Here is a 21,351-nt window from a genome sequence, read left to right as displayed (position 1 = left end):
CAACTACCTTTCCTTTTATGACATGCATGTTTTTCTTCTCTTAAGCATTTCCTTTTCTGTCAGTGCTCAGAATATGCTTGTTTGCTTTATCAGTTCCTGTTTTCCATGTTTCACTCTCCCACTTACTCTGCAAAATGTTTATCACACCAATTATTTTCCCTGGATGAATGCTTTCTCTTATCCTTTCTTAGCATGTTATGTATTCATTCATTTATTTATATATTTTGTTTAACATATTGATTTGTTTCACTGCTCCAAAAAAATTGTGTTTAAAATTTTCAATCCCTTATTGTTGATAATTAACTCTCTAGTTTTAATGGATGTGTTCTTAAACCATTTTCTCACTCCTTTAAACATACCTTCAGAGAAAATCCTTCCATGTTTTATATTATCTTCTGTCTTCTTTTCTTTCTTCTTCGCATTCTTTATTCTCTCTCTTTATTATAATGCTAATAAACTATTATGAATTTAAATAATTTCTTCTGTCAATTATATGTACAAAGGTTTGGGGTTGGTGAAGGTTTCACTCATAAACTTCAGATGAAGGTTCTTGTAAGGTCATAATCCCATCTTCTGTTTCCTGATATCATCCCTCTTTTTTCTCAATTGATCAACCACAGAGTAAATGGGATGAGCACCGGATATTCTCATATATATATATATATATATATATATATATATATATATATATATATATATATATATATATATATATATATATATATATATATATATATATAGCATAATTTTCAAATCTAGGTGCTTAGGATTTCCTTTTCTCTTCCCCCCTTGGCTGACCTGATGTGACTCACAGTTTACCTCCACTAGCATACTGCAGCTGCTGCATAACGGTGTCTACAGGATTGCAATTTGGCTACCACTCTCTCAACAAAAACTTTTTCTCCCAGCAATTAAACAGATTACCTCCACTAGCATACTGCAGCTGCTGCATAACGGTGTCTACAGGATTGCAATTTGGCTACCACTCTCTCAACAAAAACTATTTTTCTCCCAGCAATTAAACAGAGTAGGTTACACATATAAAACATTTGTTAAGCTTACTATTACAGTGCTTGTGTAACTAAGCGAGTCACTATTTTGGTCAGCCATAGGGCTCTTTTCTACTTGAGTGTTTACCTCCTTCCACTGTAACTAAAGTACACTGACTCTTACATTAGTGTCTCTGACCCTAAGTTTTACAGGTATACCTTGTACCTTTCTGGCTTTCTACATAAACAGATTTTCTGTATCAAAGTTTTACTTGTCTGACATTGAACAAGTAACCCTTGTAAAAATCCTCAAAAGTGTATACTGTTGGTCTATCTTTCCTGCTAAACATAAATAACATTAAGTGCTGAGTGCAGGTTTTAGGCCCTTACATTAAACTTACCTCTGCTGTGGTGCCTTGAATCAATCAAGGTCCCCCTCTAACCAGTCCTACTGCCTTCTCTCTTCCCTCACCCCCATTTTTCCTCAAACAGGTTAAACTGCTACAACAGTAATTTCACCCTGCACTCCCTCACATAGCCCAGAGAATTATACCCTGCAGCTATTAATTTATCCTGCAAGTGTATAACCCATAGATTAAAAATAGCCTAAAAAATTGGTGTAAAAAGAAACAAACCTAAATACAGCCAAAAGTTACCTTAACATACCATAAGCCCAGGGAAATACTTGGAGTGAGTGTTAGCACCGGTCTGCTCCCCTCCTTGCCCCCCATTCCCACCCACCTTCACTACGCCTACATTTAAACTACACTCAGACACTCCTCGTATACTAAGATCCAATCATTGAACAGCCCTCCCCCACACCCATTAGAATCATTTAACAGCCCACCCCCACACCCATTTTTCTTCTCTTCCATTCTTCCACACCCTGTTAGCACAATCAACCATCATATTTGGCCCACTCCCCTAACAAAATGCAAACAAGTAAAAAAAATACTAATTACCCTAATGCCTGTACTGTTTCTATTTAACCATCTTACTGCCTACGAACAAATACTTGATCATGGTATTCACTACCCACAAGGTCAGACAGACATCCACGACTAGACACATAACACCAAACACTGTGCCATCCCCAGCAAATCGAATATACGACCCTCAATAATATTTCACCCCTGTAAAACCACAAAACACAATCCTAAAGACAAAGACTATATAAAACTAATAAAAAACTCCTAAAGCTTAGAATATCCTGTCACTATAGCCTTATAACACACAGGGATATTCATCCCAACTCTGGCCCATCCACACCCAATAACCTCCATTTCCCTACCACAACCCCCACAGTCAAGCTACCCCTTTTTACTCCCACTAGTTCCCTCCTAGCATTTTATTAACAATAAGATTCCCAAACTACACACCCTCCTAGCAACCCACTCCCCAGACATTATATGTCTTACGGAAACCTGGCTAAAACCTAGTACTACCAACAATGAGATACTACCCCCAGGATATAATATACACCAGTTAGACCATGCTACTAGGAAAGGAGGTAGGATAGCAGTCCTTTACACAAACACTTTAACTGTTAATAGAGACACCATTCAGCTACCCCAATTCAACAGTGCTGAACTCATAACTAAATTACAGATTAACCAGTACAAATGTTTAAACATAGTCTGTGGATACATTCCACCAGGCAAAAACTTAAATACCTTAGAGGATATCCTGTACTGGTTATCCACAACTTATCCCAAAGAAACCATAGTTCTTGGTGACTTTAACACCAACTGGCACCACTGTCTGAACCCCCCTCACCCCTATAAACTTATCTGGGTTTAAACACACCATAACCTCTCCCACTAAGATAAACAAACTGACCAACAGGGAAAGTACCCTGGACTGGATCCTAGTTAACAACCAACCCCAAATGTATACTGCTGGCACTCTCCCTGACAACCTTAGCAACCATTTTCTAACCTATATTATAAAACATAAGGTAGGAAACCCTCACTAGACCAAATATAAAACAGTGAGAAACAGAAAAAATCTTGACACTGCAATATTCCTAAATGAACTACAAACAGTTGACTGGTCAAAACTAAAAAATCTACCATTAGAAGAGGATGTAGCTCACTTTAACACTAAATTCCTAAGTATCCTTGATTCCCATGCTCCTGCCCGTACAATAAAATCTAGATCAAACACAGCATCATGGCTCACAAAAGAGACCAAATCTAAAATCAAAGCTAGAAACAGAGCCTGGGTCAGCTGGAGAACAACCAAAGCCCGAACTGACCATCTAAAATATCGACAACTCAGGAATGACACAAAAACATCTATTTTACTGGATAAAAAAGCTTCTACCATAATCTCCTAAAAAAAACAACAAAACAACCCCTAAAAGTTCTGGACAGGCTTAAATCAACTACTTCATCCAGGACATTCTACCACCCCAATCCCGGCTAACCATACCCATAGTTCCCCAGAGACCATAGCTAGTGCTTATAATAACTTTTTCATTGAAACAATCCAATCACTAGAAAATCACGTAACCTCCACAAACTTAAACCACACGCCTAATTTAATGACAAATCACCCCAAATTTAGCCTACAACCAATATCTCAAAATTCTTCTAAAAAAATTAAAACCTACCACCCTTGCTGCTGACCTCCTCCCTGCAGAGTACCTACAAATAGCTGCAGATGCCATTGCATATCCCATATCTATCCTTATCAACAGAACCTTATCCAAAAATGCTATCCCCTCCCTCTGTAAAATATCCCATGTCATCCCACTCCATAAAGGTGGTAGCTCAATAGACATGTCCAACTATAGACCCACTGCCATTCTTTCCCCACTAGCCAAAATAATGGAGAAATGTGTACACAAGCAACTATTGCAATACCTTACACAAAATAACTTACTATCCAACTCCCAGCATGGCTGCAGGCCATACCACAGCACCACCTCAGCCCTCCTTTCCTTTACTAATGCCATAAACAATAACAGAAATGACAATAGGCTAACCTCTGCCCTCTTCCTTGACCTATCAAAAGCCTTTGACATGGTCAACCATGAACTTCTCATTCTTTCTGTAAAATCCATTTCCCTCAACACGCACACTATCCAGTGGTTCCAGTCCTACCTAACTGGTACACAACAGGCGGTACTATGGCAGGGCAAACTCTCCAGTCAGCTACCTCTCACACTTGGTGTCTCTCAAGGCTCCATACTAGGCCCACTACTCTTCTCTATTTATATCAATAATCTTAACACTGCTATCCCTAAAGCTACCTGTATTCAATATGCAGATGAGTCCACTCTCATCTGTTCAGCCACCTCCCCATCCGAACTACAAATTTTTAACCAAAATACATTTAACACAATTGAGAACTGGCTTGCCAATCAACACCTACTACTGAACCCCAATAAAACTAAACTTCTAGTCTTCACCCCCACTAGTAGATCTGCCACACTTTCATTCTCTGTCACTCCTAACAATGGCACCACTATCTCCCCTGATCAACAGACTAAACTTCTAGGGGTTATCATAGACAATAATCTCAAATTTGACCTACAGGTCAACAAAACTGTACAGACCATCAATAAGAAGCTTGGATCACTGTACAGAAACAAGACACTCTTAACCCCACTGGCTAGGACTGAAATCGCCTGATCACACCTACTCTTTACTCTTTTATATGCCTCACCTGTACTCTCAAACCTCAATAAAACCGAACATAGCTACAACCATATTGCCAGATTCGCTACTGGCTCCACCTATAGAATCTATCACTGCCAGAACCTGAAACAACTAGAATGGCTAGAACTGCCCAGCTTAATTCAATTCAATCAACTCTTAATAGTGCACAAAGTTCTGTACCACCCTAAAGATACCCCCTCTCTTATAAATATTATTAAGCCATATAGCAACCTGAGATCCCTACGATCAGCTGACAAATTACTGGTCCAAACCCACAAAGCGAATAACTCAGCTGGTGAATCCCTATTTACCAACTTTCTTGGCAAAACCCAGAATGCCTTGCCAAACTATATAACCCTACAATCCTCCAAAAGTCTCTTCAAAAAAAACCTCAAACAGTATCTCAAATTGAACTGGCTATGCCCATGTACAGACCCAGATTAAGTTATAAAACAATAGCATAATCAGTAATTATCATAGCATAATCAGTAATTATCATAGCATAATCAGTAATTATCATAACATCTAACTACATCACCATGCCATGTATCCAATCTTACTTGTAATTGTGTCTGTCCATGAGAACTGTGAGTCCCTATTAGGGACTAACTGTGAGTTACAATCTTACTTGTAATTGTCTCTGTCCATGAGAACTGTAAGTCCCTACTAAGGAACATTACTAAACCAATGTACATAAGATATATTACCACTCTGTTTTTATATATTCTAATTGTTTTCTAACTTCTTGTGTAACCTTTGTATGTCTGTCCATAAGAACTGTGCGTCCCTACTAGGGAACACTTCTAAACAAATGTTCATAAGATATATCACTTTTTTATATACTCTAATTGTTTTCTAACTTCTTGTGTAACCTTTTGTATGTTTGACTATGTGGAGCTTTTTTTCCCTGGGACTCTGCTGAAAATGGACATGTATCCAGTCGGACTATCCCAGTAAACAAATGTAAAATAAATAAATAAATAAATATGGTTCCACTTCTAAATATGGGAGCCCATGATACCAGCATTCACATTCTTGAGATGAGAATACCAACAACACATAACCATGAATGGATCAAGGCTCCCTGGGCAAGTAAATACTTGTCCAGCAATAAACGCCTTTCTGTAACTTCATGGATTTGACAAATCTCAATAGCTTTGCTCAGCATTAAATCACTGTCACAAAGCAAAATCTTTCTCACTGCAGCACTATTAATACCACACAAAAGCCTGTCCTTTATTAACTCAACTTTTAAGTCACTGAAGCTACACATTTTAGCTCTGTTTCTCAGGTCAGTAATATAAGCTGCAAATGTTTCTCCTTGCTTTTGATCTCTTGTGCAAAACAAATGCCTCTCTAATGGAACATTTGTTTGGGGGTTGCACATTTCCCTGAATTTGCATTTTAAACATTTGGGGTCTTCCCTTGATTCAGCCTGTACAACAATATGACAGTTTTCACCTTCTCCTTCATATACTACTGGTGCATACACAAATGAGCACTCTCTTTCAGTGGCCTCAGACCCAGCTAGGTTTAGCAAAATGAATGTCCTGGTGCATGCATCTTTGTCAGAATAAGCTGTTTGTATAAAAATATCATACTGTTGCTCAAATATTCTCCAATTCTCTGCAATATTCTGATCAAACACAAGTGGTCCTGATTTACAAAATGCCTCTGCCATATTAACACATACCAGTGAAGGCTTCTGTAAGTATGCACAAACACACACACATTTACATATGCCATAAATATATGCCAGTACTTATAACTATGCCCGATAGCACAACAAGCCTCTGAATAACTGAACTTTGTGAAATAAGTCTGTTGGTCACAAGAATACTTTTGAAATCATTGTACTGTAAGAAACCATCTCTTAGTGTAAGAAACATTTCAAAATAATTGCACTGTTCAAATAAATTGGGCAGAAGAAGCTCAGAGTAAAAAAACATTTCGAAGTAACTGCACTTTGTGAATAAACAGTACACAGCACACTGAAACTTTCCCAAAATGGCTGTACTTTGCTAAATAACACTTTATGGTGCAAGAAACACTCTGTAATGGTGATACTTTGCAAATAGACATACCCAGCACAAGAAACCTTTCGAAATGGCTGTATTTTGAATGCATTTTACAAAATAGTTGCACTTTGCACACAAATAAACTGTTTGGAATATATGCACAGTAATAAGCACACACTATAAGCACTTTTACATACTTTGAGATATTTTGAATAACTCTAGTTGTGTCTTTGATAGCTTCAATCAATGTAAAAGAGTAGTTTATGCCAAAACACAGTATTTTGCCAAAAAAAATGCAGTTGACTTACTTTATTTATGCTTAATATGCCCTTTTTGCCCTTTATTATATTTGTTTTTCTCGTTTAATCTTTTTCCATGCACATTATACATTTCTTGTGCTCATTTTACTCTAAACATGCCCGTTTTACTTTAAACATGCTTGTTTTGTAATTCCGAGGTGAGTCCTAACCACTTGTGTGCTTTTCTGCTAATCGTTTTATCAAATATGATAATTTTAAAGATTTTGTTTAATTAATAAACTTTTCGTGCCTCTCACTTGTTTAATAATGTGGTTTGTGCCCTTGTACTGCGCCGTTTTATCTTTTTTATAAAATGAATTGTTCATGCAAGTTTTCATTACCTTTGGTTAATTTCTGGCCCTTTTTTGTGTTCGGTTCTCTTAGTTTACCTTCACTGTTAACTCTGCATCACTTGGCTCTGGAAAGCAGTCTCTGGAATCCTGGTTCTGACACCATGTCACTAGTCCAGTCAGAATGAAACAGACAAGCATTTGTGGGTTCTGTTCAAGTAGCTTTATTATGTACAAACACATCAGGATTGAGGCTTAATAACTTTAACTTAGATAAACTTATAAACAAACTAGCTATCACACTCATACATGCTCACTTTCTGACTGTAGTCTCAAAATGGCACTGAAGCTAGCACGTGCTCACTATTTATATGCAAGTGCTGACCTTGAAATACTTCTTAAAGGTACAACACACACACACACACACACACACACACACACACACACACACACACACACACACACACACACACATACTATTCTACATAAAGTATAGAGTTAGAGTTGAGGGAAGGGGCAGCATTAGGGTTAGGGTTAGCACCTATTACTAAAGATGACAGGGGGGCTTCACCCCTCTGTACAACCTTAGTAATGGGTACCAACCCTAACCCTAATGCTGCCCCTACCTTTCATAACTAACCCAACACTTTACCTTCATAAAAACCTTCCTGTAACACTGCCACTACACAAGACACACTTGGATGCACAAACATTCACAAATACACACAAAAAAACACAATAGCTAGCCCTTAACTTAACTTTAAACCTAACCGAAAAATACACAAACTCCCACACAGAAATACAACACCTATCCTTCACTCAACCCCGACCCTAACCCTAACTCACATACACACGCACAAACACTCTTACCTCCCCATCTCCACTTACCTTTCACAACATTACACACCATCAACATTTCTACCACTCAGTTATCCATACCACTGACATTGAACCACAACCCCTGCATTTGCCAAAGAAATGAACAGCATTCAACAAAACAAAGGGGACACATATCTAGAATGCAAAATTTATTCTTTGAAGGTGTATGTGGATTGCAGAAGTAGAAATCTGATATATATATATATATATTTATATATATATATATATATATATATATATTTATACATATAAAACTCTCTGTCAACTCTGAAATGCATTCTATGTTGGCAAAACTAACCGCCAACTTAAAGAGAGGATATCAAATCATGTCAGCGATATACAGTTAAAAGACATTAAGAATCCATTATACAAACATATCTCCAGGAATACTTCCCATTTTTTCATTTTATGGTATTGCAACTTATAAAAGTAAATATGAGGGGTGGTGATATGACACTTTATATGCAGCAGGCTGCGATGAAGTGGATTTGTGATTTACAAGCAGACACCCCCTGGTTTGAACACTTGTATTCCTTTAAAACCAGTCTGAGAGGGCATTGTCTGAGATCAGTCAATTGATGGACTGCATATGGTTTTTAGACCTGATGAAGGGCATAGCAAATGTTTGAAAGTGCTTATCTTTTTATTTTACATGTTATTAAATTTGCTTTTAGCTGAAGTCGTGGCGGTGATACTTTTTTTTGCTGTTTATTTCTGTTACGTTACTGTATTTAACTTTAGTGTTTGGCTTGTATTTACCTTCGTGGTTGATTAGTGTAATTTGCTGCTGTTGTTATTATATATTTTATATATATATATATATATATATATATATATATATATATATATGTATGTATATATATATATATATATATATATATATATATATATATATATATATATATATATATATATATATATATATATATATAGGTCTACTACTATTTACTGAAAGCACATTTCACTGAAATCAAATTAGTGTGCACTTTTCACTGAAAGCTCAATTCACTGAAAACATAATTCACTGAAACACATTTTACTGAAAGTTATATATGGCCTTTTCCCCACTGTAATGCAACCCTGGAGTTAGTATATATAGTAAGGGGGAGTGAGGGGGGCATCACCCACCACATTGGGGTGTGTGGGGCGTAGCCCCCCACATATTTTAAATATTATGAACTATATACATGGATACTTGCAATTGCAATATATTACTGTTCTCTGAAAATAATATATACCTAAAATATGTGGGGGGCTATGCCCCCACACCCCCTAATGTCAGTATTATAAATACTAACTCCAGGGTTGCACTACAGTGGGGAAAAGGCCATATATAACTTTCAGTGAAATGTGTTTCAGTGAATCGTGTTTTCAGTGAATTGAGCTTTCAGTGAATTGTGGAAAGTCAAATGTGTTTCAGTGAAATGTGCTTTCAGTGAATTTTAGTATTTTATTTTATTTTATTTAACATTTGTTGACCGGGAAAGTCCGACTAGGTTCCACAGACCCTGTTTTCAGCGGAGGCCCGGGGAGAAATGCTCCAGATGCATGTCTTTGGAATATATATATATATATCCACACATATAGAATATATATATATATATATATATATATATATACACACACACACACACACACACACACACACACACACACACACACACACACATGAACTGTTTCATGGTCACCACAAAAACATTAATCAACGTATTCAAAGCACATTAACCATTCATTATAACAATAACATATCAGAGTGAGACACAGTACATTGAAAAAGTGCACACATTTTTTTTCAGATGTACTACCCATAACCCTATCACACATTCAATTCATATTTGTCTAAATAGTGATAGTGTTATGGAAAGGGCTTTTTGTAAGGTAAGTTGCACATTAGGTTTAAAGACAGGGGCAGGTTTAGAGTTAGCATGCATTACTAACATGAGCAGAGGGACTTCCCTAACATACAGCTTACCCTAAAAAAGCCCTTTCCATAACAGTATCACTACAGAAGACAGCTTGGACACTGACCACGGGCACACACATAGACACCCACCCCTAACATTTCCATGGGCATTCTAAATCTATCCACTTATAAAACCTTTAACCAAACCCTAAAACACACATACACTCACTTGCAAACTCCCTGCCCACCACTTACTTTTGTCAACCAGTCGGAACTCACCCAACTAAGCATTCACTCAAAAAGTCCTTCTCTCACTTCTTGCAGCTGCTCACTTGCATCACACAAATATCTGATGAAGAAGGATGCTGTAACTATATATATATATATATATATATATATATATATATATATATATACATACATTTTGAAAGTTCAGCCTTTTGAAGGGGACCCATATATATATATATATATATATATATATATATATATATATATATACAGATATATATATATATATATATATATATATATATATATATATATATATATAGAGAGAGAGAGAGAGAGAGAGAGAGATTTTGAGTTTTCAGTATTTTGAACTTTCAGGATTTTGGTCTTTCAGGATTCTGTTGTGCTCCTATATATATATATATATATATATATATATATATATATATATATATATATATATATATATCTTGCATCACATATATATATATATATGGCTGTACCAGAAAATGTCAAGAAGGCAGTTGATCAACAGGTATGCGAGACTGACAATCCCCAGATAGGGGACTATTCCCTTTCCATGGGGACTGTGCAATCCTGGAGTTAGTATATATAATTAGCAGGGATTGTGGGTGTGCAGAGGGACTTGCCCCCTGCAAAAAACAATGTTTCACTTTTTTAAGGATGAAATTGCATGCACTGAAGTTCATAGGTTCATAGGTTCATAGGTTTATACTAGGCTATCTGCCCTAAGGCATTTATAAGCCTAGCCCAAAGTTCTGTGGCTTACGCCACCCCTTATATGAAAAAAATACTGTACCCATTAGTTTGTTGTGCCTCTGTCCAGCAGTGACACAGAGATGATTCCTGGGGTAAACCTACGATCTCCCATCCACAGGTCAAGATTTCTCTTGAACAGAGCCAGCGAGGTGCTCTGCCTCACATGGACCGGGATTTTATTCCACAGCATAGGGAGTCTCTGAGTGATAAATCTATCCCTCCAGCATGTCCTATTTATATCCGTGCTAAGGTTTAAGTCACTTGCTCTAGTGGTTTTGGTGGATTTGGATTTTTTGAGGTGGAGCATGTCCATTAATTCCGGGTTGGACATGGCCTTGTATGTCAGGCACATGTCACCTCTGAGCAGACAGTATGCCACTGAATAGAGCTGGAGTTTCTTCAATCTGGCAGCATATGACAGATTTTGGAGTCCATTTATCCTTTTGGTGAGGAACTTTTGGGGTCTCTCCAATTGCTGCAGATGTCGGGTGAGATACATCCCGAATGGGTCATTGTACTCGATCATTGGTCTGATAAGTGAAGAGTACAGGGGAACAATGACCTCACTAGATCTGGATGTGAATCCCTTCATGATCAGGTGGGCAATGTAGAAGGTCTTTCTAACCACTTTAGCAATGTGAGTGTCAAAAGAAAGGCCACTGTCAACCTGGGTCCCCAGGTCCCTGATAACCTCTTCTGTGCTTAGTGGATTGCCACCTATATGGTAGCTTGGGGTTACCTTGTTTTCCCGGAAGGGTATGACTATACATTTTTTGGCGTTTAACTTCAGGCCATGGCTCTGGCACCAGCTATCTGTTTCCGTGAGTCCCTTCTGAAGGATATCCGTGTCTGATGCACTTTCAACTATGGCGCCCAGTTTGCAGTCGTCTGCAAACTTTGTCAGCCAAAGTCCTCCCATGTTGGCCTGTACTTCTGAGAAGTAGATGCCGAACAATAGGGGGCCAAGAACCGAGCCCTGTAGGACACCACTTGTGACCGGCTTGGAGTCTGACATAGCGCCAGCAACTCTAACCCTGTGGGTTCTGTCCTTAAGCCAGTTTGCAACCCATCTTGTGACATATGGGTTTACATTTAAGCTGGTAAGTTTTCTACAATACCAGTGGGGTATTGTGTCGAAAGCCTTTGCAAGGTCAAGGTAGGCTGTATGGACTGCCTTTCCATCATCAATGGCCTTGGTGACTGTTTTGAAGAAGTCGACCAAGTTCAAAAGGCATGATCTGCCCTTGACGAAGCCAAACTGGGTCGGGTCCAATGTCTGCAAGTCCCCTATATCTTTGTTTATGAGCTCCATTATGATCCTCTCCATAGCTTTGCAGACTAGACTTGTTAAGCTTATGGGGCGGTAATTACCAGGGTCCATAGAGGCACCACCTTTGTGGAGTGGGACCACAGTTGCCGTACGCCACTCCTTGGGCACGTATCCTGTGGTGATATTATTATTAGAAAGTTATTTCTTGATGCATGAATAGTACAGTGGCAACTTCTGTGTTTTTGACCATATGTGGTTGATGTTATTGCAGTCGACTATGGGTACACCCATATATATATATATATATATATATATATATATATATATATATATGGGTCTACTTCACATAATCGAACACCCAAATGTTCGACTTTCATATGGCCGGATGTTTGAAAATGTGAAAAAATAAATAAATAAAAAAACTAAACAGTACTAGAAGGGGGCAAGCCCCCCTGTACCCCCCCACATGGGGGGCTGTGCCCCCATACCCTCCACTATTTAAATATACCAACTCTGAGATCGCACTACATTGTGGTAAAGGGAAATCTTCCTGTTCCACGCTCTATGGAGATCCCCATTCAGACTGCTCAAACTTTTAAAAGTTCGATCATATGGTCTTGGCCATATGAAAGTCGAGCTTTTGAAAGTTCAGCCTTCTGAAGGGGACCCATATATATATATATATATATATATATATATATATATATATATATATATATATATATTACACATATATGTATGATAAACTCATGAACAAACTCTATAGCATATATAGTGTACTAAATTAATCAAACACGCAAATACTGACATCAATAACATCAACTAAAAAAGGTTGAAAATGTTTGATACTTAATACACATGCTATGATAGATAAACTCAAAGCATGAAAGTTAAAAACAGAGTACCCCTTTCTACTTAATATTCCACCTCTGATGATAATGGAAGAGCATATTTCTCAACCCTGATATTGAAGCAATCTTGTCCTACTATTGATAATCTGTTTTGTTGAACAAATAGTGTTGACAAAACAGCTGTCTGCTTAAAACACATTTGACTTAATTTATGGCTTACATATACAAGATATATATATATATATATATATATATATATATATATATATATATATATATATATATGCGTCTACTTCAGAATGTTGACCGTTTAGACTGCCGACTTTCATATGGCCAACAACATATGTGTGTGTGTGTGTGTGTGTGTGTGTGTGTGTGTGTGTGTGTGTGTGTGTGTGTGTGTCTACTTCATTGGCTGGAAAGCACATTCCACTGAAACTCATTTGATACAAGTCTCATTTCACTGAAATTCAATTCCCTGAGCACAATTCACTGAAAGCTCACTTCACTGAAAACTCATTTGACTAAAACTCATTTTGTCGAAAGGTATATGCCCTGTTCCCCACTGTAGTGTGACCCTGGAGTTAGTATATATAGTAAGGGGGTTGAGGGGCACAGCTCCCCACATTGGGGTGTGTGGGGAGCATAGACCCCCCACATAGTTTCAATATATAATATCTTCTGGAAAGGGTTATTCATTTGACTTGTAAGTATGCATGTTTATGATTTACAATGTTTCAAATAGGTGGGGGCACACCTCATTGAGGGGGGCTATGCCCCCCACACCCTCCCTTACTATATATACTAACTCCACTGGTTAAAATACAATCACAAATCACAGACAAAACAAGACACAAAGAAAAAAAGGAGGAATAAAGCCACGATTGAATAAAGACAGAATGGCTACATCTAATGTGAGTACAAGTTCTAGAATGCTCAATGTTCTCTACAGGTATTGATCAGCTCAATAAGTAAGACTACTGTTGAATAAATGAACATTAAAATGTAATGAAACAGTTATTTTTCAGATAAACGTTATATCATCATGTAAATCTAAATTACCTTTTACTTAGTGAACTGCTGAGGAATTTAGTTCTGTCACTAAGAAAGACTGTTATTTTAATCGTCAAAAATCACAATAATATGCAGCTTTATTAAGCATGCCATTTTTTAAAAGAAATGTTAAAAGTAAGTTACTGTTAAAATTTTAAAAATCTGTTTCATATTAACTTACCATAAAGCAGAACTTTTTAGATCAACTGCAACCACCAAATCTTTTAATCTTTTCTTTTCCGCCACAAGAATGGAGGATAGAGAATACACAAATGGTAAATAATAAATAATTATTATAAGAACCATAAGGATAAACATCTCATTTCTTTCTTCAAAAATGTCAGGAGACTCCTTGTGAGCAACTTCCATTGTTAAGAGTTCTTCCCATACCGAATGATTTGTATTTTCCTACAAATAAATGAATGGATAAATAAATATATTATTGTGCTGTTTTCAAGATGTTAAACTAATACTAAGATTTAAATCACAGGTAGCAACAAGTCTTTATTTCCGTAACTTAAATGGCAGTATGTGGAAGCAACTTTGTTTTAGTAAAATGATAATTGGAAAACAATTCTTGCACTTTAGAAATAGGAAAAATGTTCCAACTACTTTAGTTTAATAAAATTAGGGAACTGTGGTTTAGTTGGATTCAAATGAAGCATCAACTTTATGTGCATTTTTAAAGCTTTCAGTCTAACTTGTAAGTATTGTTACATACAAGGATATTTGCAAGTAGCAGTAAATCTTTGATCAAAAGTATGGAAAGATGAGTCATGGCAATATGTCTAACTGAGAGCAGTAACTGGTGAAAGCTCTGTGACTGGAAACTTTTCTCTGACAGAAAATTTAATCAAAAAATTAGAATTTGGAGACTTTTCAAATAAGATATAAATAACATATTTGGAAATTAAGAATAAAAACATTAAACACCATTCTAAATTAACAAACATTAACCATTTTATACCACTATAACAAAATTTATATTATAACATTATATAACTATGTTATTATATATCTGATAAAGTTAGATTGATATATATTTTATGATATTTTCAAGTATCCAGAGTACTCCAGTACTTTCAAATCTTAGTAATAGTATCTTCTAATTTTGTTCTTTTGTGTTCACTTTTTATATTTCCATGTGAGCATGTGTTGTTACAAAGTCTCAATTCCTTGCCTCATTTTCAGTGTTCATTTTTTCATCATTAAGGATGCCATTTTAATTGCCAATAGCTTTTATAGGATTTTAGTTTAATTGGTTTTGTGGAACACAATTTGAGAGTTTTCTTAAATGAAAAATTTTCTTAATTGAAAATTAGAAAATTATAGTCTGATAAACAGTGATAATTAATACATATACATATATGGACATATACATTACATGCTGCATGCATGTTAATCTGCTTTTATCTTTGGTATGGGCATCTCAACATTGATCTTCAATAGAATACATTTTGGTGTTCTATGTGGTGTAGTGTGTCTCTGTAGATATCTCCAAGTGAATAATTTATTTTTTTTTTAATAATGTTTGGATTTGGGGAAGATTTTATTTTTTTTTTTTCTTCAACTTGGAGGATGGTTGTTTATTAAAGTATAATAATCCCAGTATGATTTTTCATGTAGTTTTTGTTTTTTAACAATTTAATTATCTGTTCCTTTGTTAGAATTTTCCCCTTTCATAAGTAAGTGCCAAAAAGAGTAATTTTGTATATATGTTCTGAACACTGAAAGTGTAGAATTATTTTTTGTTCTATTAGTTAAGTATCTCAGGTATGCTGAATTAGTAGGTATACTTCTTATTGATTGTGTAAGTTCTTGAACTTGAGTAGCATTACCTTTTGTATTTCATCTAATAAGTGTCTCTTGTAAAAAGACTATTGTAATATTCTCTTCGCTTGGTTAGTGAATCTAACCAAACAAACTTAAAATATATACATATATTCTTTACTCATCTTATTGTAATTCAATAATACTTACTTCTAAGCAGGTTTCAAAAGGTACAAATATTTAGATTAAGGTAGTATCATTTCAAAAATAAACATCATGTTAAAATCTATAACTGTATATTTCATACATCTGTTGAAAGAATAGTTCTGAAACCACATCATATTTCATGTTTAACATAAGTATATTAATATTTCTTTAGTAGACATTAAATATGTTCCTCTGATTGCATTTTTCAGCTTTTCAATGACAATTCCCATGGCTGGAGACAACAAGATCACAATTTAGACAGCGTGTCTTGTTGCCAACACTTCCATCAACCCTCAGAGGGACCCTGCACAATGAAAACTGACACAGTACATAGGTAAAGCAAACATCTATGTATATCACACATCAACTCCCACAGCTTAGACTGACACCGACCAGTGAGTCTATCTGCTGACAACAAGTGCTGGAGATACAGTCCTGACCTACTCAACACCAGTAATTCAATCCTATGACTGAACAAAAGTATACTGGAGAACACATCAAAACAATGGAAGCTGCCAAGATTCAAACCACCATGTACTGAAAATATTACAGGCCAAAATTCCCAACCCATTTTGCAGCAAAGAGACAAAGTACGATTCAAACCATGGGGTAACACCTTCCTCCAACATTGGAGGACAGCCACTATGATCCATGCACTGCAAGAGTACCATTTTATCCTGGCAATTGCTTCACGACTGTATATAGAAACATTTAATCCAAATCATTAACTGGCACCACAACAATATTTCTCAGAAAAGCTGTTTTACAGCCAATGACCAGACAGAATCATTGAGAGGATACATTTATCAAATGTCAAGTGCCCCAGCCATAATACAAGTGTCTCCTCAAATCAATCCCCAATGAATCTACTGCCCACCAAACTTGCAGACTAATACTGGCATCCTTTCATGCAGTCACATTGAAACACAAAAATACAGGTCCAACAACCAGGCTCTCAACTGCCAGACAACACCTGCAGAAAGGATCAAGAATCATAGTTGCATTGTCAAGCATCCTTGTCCACACTAACAGTAACATGATAATACACTAGTATTGTGTCATTCTTGATAATGTAAAAAGCCAGGCAATATTATAAGAAGGGTGAAGCCACAGCCAGGCAACATAACAAGAAGAGCACAGCCGCAGTCACCATTCAGATGAGCAAAACAGCATGAGCCATCTAAGGATGGATTGAGTACCTGCCACAATGCATGCCCATAATGCATGGCAATCCAGTAACAAATTAGGGTGTGGGCTAAGCCTCTCCCCTTCCACTCAAATCAGATCCAACACAATATGTGTGTAGAACACAGATGCTTGACAAAGCCCAAAGCCACATGGGATATAAACATTGTATAATTGACACCGGGTTAAATCCACTGTTGTTATGTTACTCATTATAGTTGCCTATACAATCATTGCTTCCACTTTCTCCATCTAGTATACCATACCGCCATCTAAATGTTTGATTTGCCAAATGCACATCCAACCTTCTTGTTGCATCCCACCTGCCCACCGCAGCAGGACATCAGTAGTATTCTGCAGGAGCACCAGCGTGAAATGGCAACCCTCCCCAAAACAAACCTGTCAGTTGCTTGACATTTACTAGTTTCTTTAGAGAATTTGTAAAACAGCAGTGATTTTATTTGCTGATGATTAATTTCTGCTTTTAAACTCTGCTGTATAAAACATAGTAAGGGATAGCTAAAATGTCTGGAAATCTAAACTGATAGAAAGACAAGCAGATATATGTCCTTATCTATCAAGGTGCTAGAAGACATCAGTAGCCATAAACTGAAAGTGCTTCAAAAATAAATATCTGTGTATATTTATATGAACCTTTTATATTATTTATGTTTCCTTAGAAGGAATTTAGGTTTCTGTATCTTTAAATGTGAACCTAGCTTATTTTCTGACTAGACGTCAATTAGAAAGAGTCAGGGGATGGCATACACAAGTAAATGCGACAAGCAATAAGTAACTCAAGTTTCTAGTGATGTTTGTGGCTGTTAAATTGTCTTGAGAACCAAGCAGGAAAAGGTATGTGTTTTTTCTTTTTTTTCTTTTCCCTCCTATTTGGTGACAAACTCATGTAGTGTGCGTTTGTGGAGTAGTGTTCACAACTGTCAAACTTTGCATTTTAAACATGCTATGCCTTATTTCTCTACAAAAGAAAAGACAACAGGATATCTAAGCTAGTCACAAGCATCTTTCAACTCCGGATGTCTGGAGCCACAACACACATGACTTATAGCCTCAAAATATCACTTAAAACATATTTTTTCACTGGACTATATCAGTATGTGCATATGGGTCAAAGGCAGAACATCTTTTAAGATTATTTAAAGTAGTCTTATGATACATCCTAACTGAAATACTTCATTTCAAAAGCAACACATTTCTGCCCAGCATTAGCGTTTATCCAAACAGGGACACTTTTAACTTATAAAAAGTAGTACTATCAGGGATGTAACTGATAATAAGTTATATAGCAGCCATTACTATACCTATTAAGCAATATAACCATATACTGATTAAAGTATTATAAGTTAATGAAGATTTAATAAAAGAAGAGAAAAATAAAAACAACAAAACACAAAGAGAGAAAATAAATAAATAAATAAATAAACTATTTGGGAACATTATTATGCATTGATTACTCTGATTAAGAATATGAAAATAATAGATGGATAATAATGAAAAATAGAGTAATGTTTAAATTATGCTTAGTATATTGATGTGATTTGAGATAAATGTATTTACATTTATGCTAATTTTGACATTTAAAATATAATTGAAAACAGTACCTGTTTTGGTGTAACTTGAAGACAGTAAGAACTTTTCTTTTGTTGTTAGTATTATTATTTAGATTTTTACAGAATATAACATATGTAAGATTATTTGTCCTTTAGTTTTTTTTCTTTTGCTCAACAGTTTTCCAATTATTTACTTCAGCATTTCTCTTGTGTACTTATTGTCCAGTCCATAGATTCTTCATGTGTTAGGATGTTGTTGTTGGTAAGGTATTTTATTGCTGAATCTACTGTTTCAAAGATTTTTATTCCATTTGGTAGAAAAACTTTCAGTCTTGCTGGAAATAAAAGATGGACTTTCAGTTGCTTTTTCTTCAAGGTTTTTTTATTGGTAGAAATTCTTTTCTTTTGAAACCACCTTTGTAGAATAATCATTGTCAAATCTTATTAATGAATCATTGTATTTGATGGGAGAATTTGCCCAAGCATTTCTTAATATAAGATCTTTATCTTGTGTAGAAAAAAGTCTCACAATTATAGATCTCGGCTTGTTCTTACCCGGAGAAGAAGCATTTCCAGAAGCTGCTAGTGATCTATGCCGTTCTATACCATATGAAAGAGCTTCAGGTATTTTTGTTACATCTGGTATCCAGGTGGTAAGAAAGTTTATCATATTGTCCCCTTCAGATTTTTCTGGTAGACCATATATTCTAATATTATTTCTTCTTGTTCGGTTTTCCATATCATCAAGCTTTTCTAGTAAATATGTATTCTGTTGAAGTAAGAATTCAGTTTGTTGTTCTTCTATTTGGACTCTAGTGTCAATGTCACTTAATGACTGTTCAATAAGTGATATCTGTCCTTTCTGCTGTGTAAACATTTCTTGAAGCTGTTCCAGTTGTTGTGAGCACTTTTCTTTAAAAGTATCTATTTTATTGTCCATCTTGTCGATTTTTATTGTAAGTTCCTGTATATTTGTAATGAGAGACTGCAGGTCTTTTTTTGAGAGAAGAGTCTTGTGCTGTATTCCTTAGATGACTCATGCTGTAAAGCTGATATTGGTGCTGATTTTCCAGTAATTAATTTGACAGGAATTATTCAAGTTCTGACAATAAAATTTTTCTTATAGATGCTCAGAGTTATTAGAAATAAGTTAGGAATAAAAATTTCTTCAAATTAAATATTATTTTGTAAAATTCCTGTCAGGAATTGTATTGAGGTAAGAGAGCTGAAATGAAGTGCAGCTATCAGTTCAGCATCCTAGCCACGCCCCCCAGAATTTGGAGACTTGATAGCTATTTTAGTAAAGATAAGATTTATAGCAATAAGATCTTAAAAAGCTGTAATTTTCTTGTTGGAATTTCATCTGCTTGGTTGAGAGAGAGAAGAGACTTCAACATGAACCAGCGAAAAATGGTACTCAGAATTCTCCTGTTAAAAAAAGATATCCAGTTACTAATGTCCAGCATGTAGGCTATATTACTAAAATGGAAATCCTGGACACTAAAATAGAAAGTATCCAGAAAGAAAATGGAACATTCAGAAATTCTTATGAAACAACCTTGAAGGGAAAATAATAGAATGTAAGTCACAGACTAAATCCTTTTAAAATAAGTAAAATAAATAAATAAAACTGGCATATAGATAAATTTGATAATTTAGAAAACAGACTGAGATGAAATAATATCAGCATTTATGGCAAGAGGGACCACAGGTGGAACCCCCAGTGAATTTAGTTACCCATTCAATCTCCAGATTATGTATGAAGAGGGTAATGAGGTGCTCTGTTTGACATAAAGTGGGAGCCTGTTCCAAAGGTGTGGTACATGGAATATGACAGAGTCATACCGGTACTTCTGGTTGAGTGACTTGAGTACTTAATGAATCCTGGCACCTGACGCCTGACTGGCAGCTAACTCTAACCCATTCCATCCAACCTGGTGAGGGGAACATTTTTGTGTCTCACATTGGAGTCACCTATGACCAATACATTAGGTTTTGTGATGTTGCACCTTATATGCATATTTGTTGAGACACTGGTGTTTGTGTTATTATGTGTTTTTTTGCATTGTTATATGTGGAAGTGGTTTCCATTTGGGGGGGTCTCTGATTTTTTTGGTAAGTTACTAGTGAGAACCTCCACATATGTGAGTTTATGCATCATGCCCTTATTTAATGTGGGAAGTGTGTGTGTGTGTGTGTGTGTGTGTGTGTGTGTGTGTGTGTGTGTGTGTGTGTGTGTGTGTGTGTTCTGACAACCTGTTTGGAATTTGATTTGTTCTTATGTGAGCATTGTGTCTCCAAGTTCATAGTGTAACTATGTCTCTCACATAAAGTATTGATTTGTTTCAGGAGTAAGTGGTTGTCAGTATACGAGACAATTTCTTCTTTGCCTC

At 36.0% G+C, this 21,351-nt stretch overlaps 1 protein-coding gene across 1 annotated transcript in view; it reads right to left on the bottom strand.

Annotated features, from left to right (window-relative positions):
- Window positions 1-21,351, bottom strand: part of LOC122814124 (cholesterol transporter ABCA5-like) — a 951,316-nt gene that overhangs the window by 349,701 nt on the left and 580,264 nt on the right. The window contains exon 6 of the mRNA XM_044086739.1: window positions 14,407-14,633. Coding sequence (XP_043942674.1) covers window positions 14,407-14,633 — 227 coding nt within the window. The remainder of the gene's footprint in view (window positions 1-14,406; window positions 14,634-21,351) is intronic.

This window comes from Protopterus annectens, chromosome 10.part0 (genome assembly GCF_019279795.1).
Source record: "Protopterus annectens isolate FY-2018-M chromosome 10.part0, PAN1.0, whole genome shotgun sequence".
Classification (NCBI taxonomy): Eukaryota; Metazoa; Chordata; order Ceratodontiformes; family Protopteridae; genus Protopterus; species Protopterus annectens.
This window is presented reverse-complemented; position numbering and strand designations above follow the sequence as displayed.